General features: G+C 41.5%; 1 protein-coding gene across 4 annotated transcripts in view; it reads left to right on the forward strand.

The window, feature by feature from the left end:
- The window catches only part of ZFYVE27 (zinc finger FYVE-type containing 27), an 89,773-nt gene that overhangs the window by 42,754 nt on the left and 33,352 nt on the right, over window positions 1–13,667 (forward strand). For 3 of the 4 annotated variants that reach the window (XM_073684984.1, XM_073684983.1, XM_073684986.1), the window contains 3 exons: window positions 2,939–3,010; window positions 7,365–7,481; window positions 9,482–9,626. In XM_073684984.1, coding sequence (XP_073541085.1) covers window positions 2,939–3,010; window positions 7,365–7,481; window positions 9,482–9,626 — 334 coding nt within the window. The remainder of the gene's footprint in view (window positions 1–2,938; window positions 3,011–7,364; window positions 7,482–9,481; window positions 9,627–13,667) is intronic. The other variant, XM_073684985.1, reaches the window with a different exon arrangement.

Raw genomic sequence — 13,667 nt, forward strand, 5'->3', positions numbered from 1 at the left:
AGCCTGCAGTGGTTAGTGACCTGCTGAGACATTCTCATCTCAATGAGTCCTAGGATACCGTGATGTATTACGCTCTCCATATAACAGGGTCGTTAAGTGTTGAACCTGTCACTATGCAAAGCACATGATAAGCTGATGTGGGAAAGACATTACTGTAAATTACTAAGTGCCTTATTTCAATACAGATTTGACACTACTACATACAGCAGAAAACATAAGATCCACCATTCACAATAAATGATGTCACAGCTCACCTCCTCCTCCTGTAGAATGACTGATAACACCTCTATATACAGCAGAAAACATAAGATCCACCATTCACAATAGGTGATATCACAGCTCACCTCCTCCTCCTGTAGAATGACTGATAACACCTCTATATACAGCAGAAAACATAAGATCCACCATTCACAATAGGTGATATCACAGCTCACCTCCTCCTGCTGTACAATGACTGATAACACCTCTATATACAGTAGATAACACAGGATCCACCATTCACAATAAATGTCACAGCTCACCTCCTCTTCCTCCTGTACAATGACGGATCATGTGTTATCTACCGTGGATAGAGGTGTTATCCATCATTAGTTGATGTCACAGCTCACCTCCTCCTTCACAATATGTGATGTCATGGTTCCCCTGTAAGCTTTTTTTTTTTTATAAAAAAAAAATGTTATATACAGTATATAAAAATAAGAACATAGGCATTTTTTGCTGACTCGTCCCTTTAGGTTACTTGGACGAGAGCTCAGCTGTGTTTAGCACTGGCCGGCTCCTGCTTATGGGATGATTTTCTGGAGTCAGACCCTGATAGATGACGCATTGTTTCTTTCGCCCATCACTTTTGTAGCCAGAGGAGGAAATCCAGGAGCGTGCATTGCTCCCGGGCCCTCCTGTCACTCCTGCTTGTCTCCATCAGATGCCACATTGCCAGTTATTCATTACTGGGTCCCTAATAGGTGAATATAATGGCGCGTTTCATCTTTATTGCTGGAGTTTTCCTTTTAACATCTGAACTTTTCATTTCAGCGTCCAGCGATCATAAACTAGTTGGTTCTTTGCAGCCAAGTTTTTTGTTTTGCTGACGCCGTGTATGTGCACGGATTAGATGAAGATTAGACTTTATAATGATTTTGGAGCTCTGGTATTTCTCTCCATGAATGATGAGTTTGAGCTTTATTGTGAGTTTATTAAAGCAATCACCTGAAGTCTGCAATATCCTTCCGATCACCGGAGCTGTCATCCTGTCTGAAGTTTTCAGTTCCATGGAAAGAAAAAAAAAGTGCGGTGGCCTGTCCAAGATTAGAATGATAGTTTTGGTCATATAGGGTAAATATATGTGTGTATCCCTTTTAATTTTGCACACAGGTGCGTAAAGTCCAGCACACAGCCATGCGTTCTCCATAGGCAAATATTGCTACTTCTACCGGTGGCACTGAAGGACTCTGTGTTAGTAAGCATGGCGCTGTCGTAGGATGCCATCATCTTGTTATCACTGGTAAGTGCTATTATTGGGAAGGAGAGGCATCTCAAAGAAATGCAGGTGTAGACCACACAAACATACTGATCGAGACCGCAGAGTCCTGAAGTGCACAACACGTAAAAATCATTGACTACATAGTTACAACCTGCCCCTAGAAGTTAGAATTAATCCAAGAACTGTGCGTCAGGAGCTTCATAAATCCTAGAATGTTAGAGGTGGAGGGGACCTCCAGGGTCCTCGTGTCTAACCCCTTGCTCAATGCAGGATTCACTAAACCATCTCAGACAGATGTCTGTCCAGCCTCTGTTTGAAGACTTCCATTGAAGGAGAACTCTCCACCTCTCGTGGCCGCCTGTTCCACTCATTGATCACCCTCACTGTCAAAAAAGGTTCTTCTAATATCTAATCTGTATCTTCTCCCTTCATGAAATGGGTTTGAATGGTCAAGCAGCCTAGGACCAGTATGCACAATGCCAGGAATCTGCTAGAGTGGTGTAAAGCACGTCATCACTGGAGTAGCTAATCAACCTTAGTATCTAAGTCTCATGGATGTTTCTGGGTTTGTTGGATGCTTGGAGAATGCTATGTACCAGGATACATAGTGACTACTCTAAAATGTACAGAAGTGATAATGGTATGGGGTCGTTCTTGTATGTTTGTCCCCTCTGTTCCAGTGATGGGAAATCTTAATTTTTCCGCATACAAGGTATCATGGACAATTGTAGCGTCCAGCTTTGTTGGAACAATTGGGTGAAGGCCTTTTTCTGCTACCCATAACTGTGCCCAATGTACAAGATCCATACAGACATGGTTGGGGGAATTTGGTGGAAGAACATGACGTGACCTTCACCCCATTCCACAACTAGATCTGAGATTTTGATCCCAACCTCTTTCCCCCCCCCCAACATCAGGGTCTGGCCTCACAAATGATGGAGTGAAAAGTCCTACAAACGCTTCCAAAATCTTTATAAAATGTGGAGATGAATAGACCAACTCCATATCATTGTTCTTGGTTTTTGGAATGAGTGGTCCAACAAGAAGCCGCTTTGACCAGCCAGACTCCAGCCACCCATTAATTACATGGATGACCACTTATCTCAATGGCCACCATGTCCTAATACATTTCTCTAGAACCAGCCTACTCATTACTGGCAAAGTAGACTATCGGAGATCTCAGTAGCTGATCCCCGCATTCGCTCTCATAATAAAGGGACTGCGTGTGACGAGACAACTTTTCCATGGAAAAATAGAAACTAAACACTGAACAAACAGGTAATCCTGGGAGATTCCAGCTCTGGAGTCAAATGAAAAGGTATTGAAAGTTGTGCCTGTATTATTTATTATGTATTTGCAAAGGAAATCATGTAGAATATATACATACATGTTACATATCATTGATGAAAACTGTCCAAAGTTTACAAAATGACTTTACTTTATTTTATTTTTTTACAGGATTTCTCTCCTGGGAGTGTGGAAGAAGCCGAAGAAGCAGAACCTGATGAGGAATTTAAAGATGCCATAGAGGTGGGTGAATGAACATTTTATTTTTGTGCTATTTTATTGGATTTAGGTTTTGGTTTTTTTAGGGGGGGGGGGGACGTTTTGAAGTCATCGATGCATTTGATGTCGTTAGACTTGATGAGGACAAAGATAGGTGGAAAGTGCTTGATCGCTGGAAACCCCACCTGTTACTAGAATAGGGGTCCTGTTTCCCCTGATTAAATGGAGCAGCGGTCGACCATAGAAGTTGCTGCTCCAATCATTGTATTTGTGGTTGATGAGGATTGCCGAGTGCCGCTTTCTATCTTAAACAGTCCCGTAGACAATGAATAGAGCGGCGCATGCGTGATTACCACTTCACCTATCCTTAGTTGTAATTTTGAGACCACTCTATATCTGTCCTGACTTGGTGATATCGGCACGATCTGTCAACAATCCCATGTGTCTGTGATCTCCTGACTTTCACCCAATGGAAAGGTTTTGGAAATGCCAGAATCCTGTGTTCCCGGAACTTCTTGATCTCCCCATTGGAAGAACCATTCACTCTTGGTGGAGTCGAAAGATTTAGCTAAAGGCTGAGCAATAAATGGACCGATACCTTTAGCTTATTGTCGGCTTTTGTAGAAAGTTTTTTTTTTTTTTTACTCCTGCAAAATGAGGATCTTACAATCAAGTCAGGCAAGAAAGATTATGAAAGGCCTAGAAAAAAGTCTAGAAAATCAGATTTCTGTGTTTCTTGGTGACTTATTATGAACGTTGAAGGAGGATATTGAAGAATCTGGCCATGATATCTTAAGGTGGTTTTCGGACTTTAGTCTTAACAAGTTGAAGTCAAATTTTGAAGAAGAAAGAACGAACCATATTGAGGCATTCTTAGGGTTGTCTCAAATAATATTTTAAAGTTCTTGTAAAAACAAGAACTTTGTAATTTTTGGGTTTCATAGTCTACTGCTCTGCAAGTGGCCGCTTTCCTGGGCAAAGAGAACTCGCTTTCAAGCTGTTTGCTGTCCAGTTTGCAAGCGCAACTCTGGATCAGCACTCCTCCTATGTTGCAGAACACGGTCATTGGTACAACCGCACAGAGGCCCAAAAAGTTAACGGGACCCATTTCCACCACCAAAGTAGGTGTCATTGTGCATTATGATGAACTATTGGACTGCAAAGAAGCCATATATTGTTCTTGCACACATGGGCCCTCATCTGTCTGTGTCCACCAGTATAGGAGCGATCACAGCTCAGACCAGTGGTGCCACCATGCCGGCAGGAATGCACCACCCCTGGCAAGCGGGAAGCCGTGAGACAGAAGAGTGGTGCGCACCTGAAAAAAGAAGATTACACAATCCATTTAAGAAGTCGTCTCACAAGTCGATCATTGAATATTCAGGGATCCCTAGCACCTCCACCGATCAGCTGATGTGAAGTGGTCCTGTCTTCTTCATTAATTACCATGCACAGCACAATACTTTCAAAAGTGGAAACGCTTCGTAGTTCAATTTGGTCCCATTCACTTTAAATGGTACGAAGATGCTGTGAGTTGGAATACCAGATGTAATTACTATGAAAAGTGCAAAGCTGTGCCATGTAAACAACGAAGGAGATGCAGTGCTCACTGGAGCCGGGCACATTCAGTGTGCTGATGGGCAGGAGTGCCATCAATTTTATATTGATGGCCCGTACTAAAAATAAACTGTAAGAACTGCAGTCCCAGAGAGGACCTTTTTAATCCTATCAAATAACTCTTGCAAGAAGGACCGAGCTCATTGCAGAAGATGTGTATGTTGTGTCGAAGACTCGAGTCTTTATATTAGTACACGTTGTTGAGAAACCTGAAGAACCCAACTGAAGACTTTGATCCTAGAAACACCTTTTTCATGTGGTCTCCATGAGTCAAAGTCAACTTGATGGCACATAGTAACCCATTAGGAAGGTGCTATTGCACCCATTGTCAAAGTCCATCTTTCTGCAATAAGGTTTGATGTAGCTTTGGCTCCACACCATAGCTTTTTCCATCACTCCTCCTGCACTCACACGGTTGACATTACACAAAGCCAATCTTCATATTTCTGTTGCAGCTACTGATATGGACGTTAATGTGGGAAAGGGGGGGGGGGGGGCTGGCTATCTGAATTGTAGATGTAAGATATGCAGTCATGGCCAAAAGTGGTGGCACCCTTTGAAATTGTTCCAGAAAATGAAGTATTTCTCCCAGAAAATTATTGCAATCGCACATGTTTTGTTATACACATGTTTATTTCCTTTGTCTGTATTGGAACAACACAAAAAAAAAGCAAATTGTACATAATTTCGCACTAAGCCCCAAGAATGGGCCAAACAAAATTGTTGTCACCTTTCCAAAATTGTGGGTAAACAACTTTTGTTTCAAGCATGTGATACTAATTCAAACTCACCTGTGGCAAGTAACAGGTGTGGGCAATGTGAAAATCACACATCAAACCAGATAAAAAGGGGAGAAGTTGACTCAGTCTTTGCATTGTGTGTGCCACACTAAGCATGGAGAACAGAAAGAGGAGAAGAGAACGGTCTGAGGACTTGAGAACCTAAATTGTGGAAAATATCAACAATCTCAAGGTTACAAGTCCATCTCTAGAGATCTTGGTGCTCCTTTGTCCATGGTGCGCTACATAATCAAGAAGTTTACAACCCATGACACTGTAGCTAATCTCCCTGGATGTGGACAGCAGAAAAAAATTGATGAAATGTTGCAACTCGGGTTAGTTCGGATGGTGGATAAGCTGCTCCAATCAAGTTCCAAAGAAACTCAAGCTGTCCTGCAGGCTGGGGGTGCATCAGTGACCGTGCAAACTATCCGTCCACATTTGAATGAAATGAAAAACTATGGCAGGTGATCCAGGAGGACCCCACTGCTGACACACAGAAAAAAAAAAAAAAGCTAGACTTCAGTTTGCCAAAAAATGGACGTGAGTAAGCCAAAATCCATCTGGGAAAGTGTCTTGTCGACAGATGAGACCAAGATAGAGCTTTTTTTGTAAAGCACATCATTCTACTGTTTACCAAAAATGGAATGAGGCCTACAAAGAAAAGAACACAGTACCTACAGTCAAATATGGTGAAGGGACAAATATGTTGTTTTGCAGCCTCTAGCACTGGGTGCCTTGACTGTGTGCAAGGCATCATGAAATCTGAAGATTTCCAACGTATTTTGGGTCACAGTGTAGTACCCAGTGTCATAAAGCTGGGTGTGTGGGTCATGGGTCTTCCAGCAGGACAATGACCCCAAACATACTTCAAGAAGCCCCCAGAAATGGATGGAAACAAAGCACTGGCTAGGTCTGAAGTGGCAGCAATGAGTCTGGAACTAAATCCCATTGAACACTTGTGGAGAGATCTTAAAATTGCTGTTGGGAGAAGGCGCCTTTGCATATGAGAGACCTGGAGCAGTTTGCAACAGAAGAGTGGACCAAAATTCCAGCTGAGAGGTGTAAGAAGCTTGTTAATGGTTATAGGAATTGATTGATTGCAGTTATTTATTCCAAAGACTGTGCAACCAAACATGAAGTTGAGGGTGCCAATAATTTTATCCGACCGATTTCTGGGGTTTTGGGCGAAATTATGTCCAATTTGCCTTTTTTTTTTTCTCTTTTTTTTTTGTGTTGTTCCAATACAAACAAAGGAAATAAACATGTGTGTGTATAGCAAAACATGTGTAATTGCAACAATTTTCTGGAACAATTTCAAGGGTGCCAACACTTTTGGCCATGACTGTAAGATCAAGGAAGTCGTGCTTGTAGAGATGCAGTTTAGGGCAATGCTTCCTGGGAAAAAACTATGCAAATTAGAAGAATATTGTTCTCTAGTGCCACCTATAGGTAGCTATCCTGCAAGTCAATGTTCGACCTTTTTAAAGGTCTTGAAACATCGACAGGAAAAGAGACCCCAGATTGTAGACAATTCTGCTTCAGGGTTGTTGCTCCTCATCTGTGTAGACCTCTGGTTGGTTTGGGTGAGAAGCCACGTAGAAGGTTGGTCATTGATGTATAGGAGGCACTTAAGACTTTTTTTTTTCTTCTAAAAGAAGCAATTTTGCATCCTTTTTTATTCCCTAGGTAGCTTTGCACTTAATACTTCCTACAAGTTGGATCTACGCAAGCAGAATCTGCACCTTCCATGGATGTTTGATTGAAGAGTTATTTTAGATATTGATTGCAAAAATTGTACATTACAATATCAGGTCTAGAATGGATTTCTCCAATGGGTTGAACCATCCATTATTTATTTTATTTATTTTTTTAGTTTTCTTTCGAGAAGAGTTGGTTCTTAATTGTTTTTTTTTTTTTGTTTTTTTTTTTGTTTTTTGTTTGCTTTTTTTTTTTCTTTTTGTCCATGCTGCTTGAGAAAGGAGCAACAACTGATGAGCATGGTGAGTGGTGGACGTGTCCTGGAGAGAGACCTTCCCGAGACAGCTGATCTGTTACATGGTCTCCTCCCCAAAGATTTTTCTCATTCTCTTCCTCAGGTGATGTCACTATCAGGCCTGACGCATGCTGTGCAGGTGCTTTTCTTGAACTGATAGCTGAGGAGAATGGCAAAGATGCCATCTTGACATGTTGGTGCCTAGTTGGTATGAATGGGGCAAAACCTTTAGACTTTAAATATTGTAAGAATAAGAAATTTAAGAGTCAGGATTTTTTTTTTTTCTTGACTTCATTCAAGAACTTTTAAGATTTACACGAATTGCAGCCAAGCTTTCCAATTGTCTAACATGATGGCCTCTCAGCCAAAAAAAGATGGAAAATAATGACCGGGCATGTTGGATTTCTATGGGGAGTATGCAGCGCCAGACACATCTAATTCCGCTCTCCTCATTGTGATCACTTGCATGATCGGCCGAGGCCATGCTTGCATGTATAGATGCAGGTCGGGAGGAATGGTTATTGAGTTGATGGGACCATTATAGAGGCGAGTGAAATCGCCTTTGGACTTTGCAAAAGAAAAAAAAGTAAAATTCACCAGGATCTAAAAAAAATGGCGGCCAACTGGGAAGAGGTTAAAACATTTTTAATAATCCCTTTGGCCCTCTTCTGTACCTTTTTTACGCTGCCGCCGGTCCTCCAATTGGCTCGTCTTTCTTCTGTCTTCTATCCTCCATCCGGTGTGGTCTTCCATTCATATGGCCCTGCACCATTACATGGGGTGCGACACGTCCTTGATGGGACGACATGAACGGAACAGAAGAGCCAATCTGGGGACAGGTAAGGCGAGTGGACGGCCAAGGAGACCTGTGTACAAGATTTTATTTTTAATCCCTTCCCAGGCCAATGTTCATCAAATGTTTTACGATGTGAATCGAATTTCCCTCCCGAATTGAACAAATCTGCCCAAATTTCAGCCCTTTCGGGTTAAGCCGAAAATATACTATTTAATGGTCTACAGAGGGTTGGATTTGATAAGCATGTAGCAAACACGCATGTTTATGGGGAAATTGTCAGATTATGGAGCATCCATTGGTGTCTTAAAGGGGTTTTCCATTTTGGCAAACTTATTTGTATACGCAAAGTTAATAGATGGGGCGGTCCTTTGTTCTGGATCCTCATCGCTTGGAGCTGAGTGGTCACAAAGGGCATCTCTCACTGCATAGGATCCGTCCTGTCCTACATTGCACATTTATGTAATGCTTTATTGCAGAAGAAAAATTGGACACTATAGATTACAACTGATCGCGGGGGAGATCCTGCAGGAGAGCGCTCTATGATCAGCCTGTTGCCAAAGGACCCTTCCTACAAGTAGGGGTTATCCAAAGTGGAGAACTCCTTAAAAAAAAAATGTTTGTCTTAGGACTATGAACCAATCAATTATTGGATAACTTTTTTTTTATTCAACATCACAAGATTCAGCGCACAAAACACAAGTAACCTAAAGAAATTGACCCCTTGCCCCTAAATCATCATTAACCTTTTTTTTTTTAAAAAAAGTCACTTTTTGTCTGTCTTGCGTTATTCGTTGACTTTTTTTTGCACAAAAGTCTCCAAAAGGGTGCACGCGGTTGATGAATTTTGCACAAAATGAAAAGAAACTGTCTGTATTCTCGCCTTTTTGATCTGTTTTGTGATTTTATAGTGCAAAAAAGTCGCACTTTTTGTTAAATGGTGCAAAAAAAATTGCACCAACATAATTGATGCACATAAAAACACTCCGGGATGGATGAGGAATGGGGAGGTGGGAGCCAGAGTACTTTTACGTCAAATTTTTCAACTTTTTAAAAAATCGTAGTTTATGAATAAGCCAAAAACACCTGGAAACTCCAAACCCTGACACAATGGTGAACATAAAAAAAAAAAAAAAAAAAAAAAAAAAAAATTGAACACATATTAAAAGAAGAATTTGGCGCAAATTAAAAACCGGTAAAAAAACTCCAAAAACTAGACAAAAAAAAGAGCAAACAGAAAAATTAGTTGGGCCCTCTGTATCCCAATGTTCATTCCTATTAATGGGGACTTTGTCACTTTCGTTTTTCAGGAGGATGACTATGTGTCCCAGTGCCTGTCCGAATATGAGCTGAACATGCAAGACAATGGTTTCCTCAGCAGAAATGACGCTCTCAGAAATAAAGTATCCAAATTGACCGAGAAACTGCGCAAGCGATATCCCACCAATAATTTCGGTAGGTACTTGTTTTTGTTCTATAGGCAAAAAGTTAGAAATTGATCATTGGCTGCAACCTGGTCCTAGTAAAGACATTACCAGTAATAAAACTGACATTGACACATTAAAAAATATACCTCTGAGGAAGCCTTATTTTGGCGAAACGCGTGTGGAATTTTCTGCCCCTCGCAGGGATTTTTTTTCAATCGCTGAATTTTTTTATCCTTCTCTCTTGGACTGCTATTTATATAATGTGTCAATCCACATTTTTATTACTGGTATTGTCCATGTGATATCTGATGCTGTGCTTTTTATTCCATATTTTTTTTTTTTTGTATATTTGTTTGTCACATGCCTTCTTAACAGCCTCAGCCATGATTCTCCAGTGTGCACTCCCTATTATTTCGTAGGTGCCCGCTTTTCTTAAATTATTAGCTTTATGGCCATATATTGGCATTCAGTACCCAGTGAGCTATTCTTTGCCAGTATATTACCATATAATACCCACATAAAGTCATTCAGTAGCCAAAGTGCCAGTATTTATATTAATCTATAGGCATTCAGTGCATAGGGTCTTAGAATGGCGCTCTAGTACTGCATGACTTTATGTTTGCAAAAGGCAACCCAGTTGCATATTAATTGTGAAACAAAACACCAAAATTGGTGTAATAGATCACAAAAGAAGAAACCACTTCAAGCAAGCATATAGAAACAGGAGGATGCGGGGTATAAATGGTTCAGATCACACTTTTTTTTTATTAATAAAGTAGTTAACAATTTTTTAAAAATCTGTAGAAAAGACAGACCAACACACAACAGCCGTGAGTTACCAAAACAAGTGATTAGATAGAAGTATTAGGTATGTACTCATAGGCAAGAATAACCCCAAACAGCATATACTATAAATTGCCTAAAGCCAAGTAGGCATAATCAGTAAACTATTTCTAGAGACGGATCTAACCCATGTATACAGCACTCAGGCTGTCATCAAAGAATGGATAGTGAAGTCCCCGATGCACGTTTCACGTGTTTTTTTAATCTTGCTTTCTCAAGGGGAAAGCAAGATTAAAAAAAAAATGTGAAACGCGCGTCGAGGACTTCACTATCCATTCAACGACAAAGTATGTCATTCTGGCACATGTTGTTATATAGGTATTATGTGGCTCTAATTGAGTAAAATGAGAAACTCTGGGTTCTGTATGTGGCTATTATATGGGCCTTAGAGGATATTATAGGCTATTATATGGCCTTATAGGAACTTGATGACTCTTTATGAGTATTATTTTAGCAAAATATGGCACTGTAGGGACCGAATGGCTGTTTGTGGGTATTATATGGTAAAAATATTGCACTCTGGGCACCGAATGATTCTATATATAGGTTACTTGTACTTGCAATAGATGAGTCCTGTACACCACTCTGTTGTCCGTGCACCTTTGGTGCAACCCTCCAGAAGGTTGTAGCAATACAGAGAAATCCAAGAACCAGAGCACCAAACGTCCTCCTTTTGGTAACTTTATTAATACAGAAAAGTCACAACGTTTCGACGGTGCAGGGCCTTTATCAAGCCATAGAAAAAAGGGACCATGCATACCTCTCTCTTTCTGTAGCTTTACAAAGGCCCTGTTCGGCCAAAACGTTGTGATTTTTCTGTACTAATAAAGTAGGAGGACGTCTGGTGCCCCGGTTCCTGGATTCTATAGAGGGCATTGTATGGATCTACATGTGAAAAATATAAAATCTTGGCATATTTTGGGCAAAACGTGGCACTTTGTAAGTACTTTTTCACTTCAAGTGGAGACTACATGACGATGGGCCATGCTGTGCGCTGACTGTGCTCTGACCATCTTTCAGTGACGTTTGCTCGGTTTATCGGAGCACTATGTGGCTCTATGGCAGACGCTGCAGTAGAAATGAGTATCTGGGAAATGCTGATGATGCATGACCCTCTGAATTGTGCGAGGAACCTCTGATATTTTTCGGTCTACGGGACGTTTTTGTTTTTTTTTTGGAACAAACTCACCTTTTGTTAATTGTAATGGAGCAGAACAAATCTCTTCCCAGCTCAGCAAGTAGAAGCGGTTACATGGGACGTACATACTTGCCATCTCCTGAGATATGTAACGTTACACCGCCAGACCATGCACGTAAGATAACTCAATGGCAGACAAACATTCTTTTCTCTCGGGGGGACCGTGGATTAAGAGTTTAGTGCAAGCTCGGCCTGCTCGCTGGAAACCTGAGCCGACTGCTGGGCATTTCTATGTTGGATGGAGAGAAGAATGTAAAATAAACATGGAGGAAGCCAGGGGGGGGGCACCGAGATTGGGGATAATTGGTAGCTGCATACTTACTGGATTAACCCCTTGTACTTATCAGATCTGCAGATTGGAGACAATTGAGTGTTGGCTGAGAAAATGATTGACAGGGATACGTGTAGTAGATTAGATGACGTAGCAATAGAGATGAAAAGCGGCAAGATGCAAGAAACACAGGAAAGTCTGTATAGAGGTGTGAGCTACATATATTATATGATTGAGAGACTGTATGGAGAAAAGTACCGGGCCCTACGTCTTAATCATTGACTTCAGGTTTTCCACTCTGTGCCAATTCCCCCCCCCCCGATGTTTAATATCTGCCCCCTCGCCCCCCGGTGTATAGCATCCGGCCCTGTTGCCCCCGGTGTAAAATCTTGTCGAAATCCTTCCCAGAAGAACGGGAGCCGTTATATCTGCAGAGGAGCGACTCCATATTAATGTCTATGGGTGTAGGATGGGAGGTCAGAAAAGCTTCAGGAGGAGGAATGTGGAGGGGGCACATACTTTTAATCCATATTGTGTATTTCCATATTTATATGATATGCAGACTTAAAGGGTAATGCTTCTTTACGTCGACCCCATATTAATAAGTGGGACGTTCAGCTCCTGTGGCTGATCATTTTCCCGTTGACCTGTATTAGGACCGATCACTCAGTTCTGGTAATATGGCAATAATTGTTCTTCTCCTATAATTTGAGCTGGATGAGATCCCTGACCTGGGAGGAAATCACTGTCACTCTGGACCTGAATGCACAGTGATACCATCTGGAAAACTCCCTCCTAATGGTACAAGAATAAATTATACGTTCTCCCTCCGTGCTCTGCGCAGCCGCTCTATGGATTTACAATTTTATTATTTTAAGTTCCATTCGACCTGGCAGCTGTTCTCCTCAGGCACAGAACAGTCAGCAACCTGTACAGATACCAAGGGCCTCTACGGCAAGGGATGACCACAGACCATAATATGACATTGCCCCCATATTTCCTGAGATCTCTTGGAGAAAGGTCAGGAAAGTAACATCCCAGAGCTGCACTCACTATTCTGCTGGTGCAGTCACTGTGTACATACATTACTGATCCTGTACTGGGTTACATCCTGTATTATACTCCAGAGCTGCACTCACTATTCTGCTGGTGCAGTCACTGTGTACATACATTACATTACTGATCCTGCGTTACCTCCTGTATTATACTCCAGAGCTGCACTCACTATTCTGCTGGTGCAGTCACTGTGTACATACATTACATTACTGATCCTGTACTTATCCTGAGTTACCTCCTGTATTATACTCCAGAGCTGCATTCACAATTCTGCTGGCTTTGGAGCTGAAATCTGGTTCAGTATCTGTAGAGAGCTCGTGCTTTGCACTGCAGGAGACTTGCTCTCTAGACATTGCCCTGGCATTATGAGTGTGCGATTGCCCAGGATGCAGCAGCTGTCCTTTGCTGAAGTTGGCGCCTGAGATTTTTTGCCACCTGAGGCTATTGACCGCCATTAATCTAAATGTTAATATTTGATCAATATTATATACTTTGTTACAAGGTTTGTTTATGAGCGGAGGAGCTGTTATTTGATAACTGTACTGTTTGAGCGCTCTGGCAGTAATTACTCAGCTATCATTGTACTATTCCTCGGCATTGTATGATGGCGGCAGCACTATATGGCATTGCTATTTAAGCAATGTATGGTAGTGTTATTTGGCCAATGTCTTATTCTTCTTTTCGGGTTTTGTGTTGTGTGA

Source organism: Phyllobates terribilis, unplaced genomic scaffold (genome assembly GCF_046119375.1).
Source record: "Phyllobates terribilis strain yellow unplaced genomic scaffold, ASM4611937v1 Scaffold_5__5_contigs__length_657084704, whole genome shotgun sequence".
Lineage (NCBI taxonomy): Eukaryota > Metazoa > Chordata > Amphibia > Anura > Dendrobatidae > Phyllobates > Phyllobates terribilis.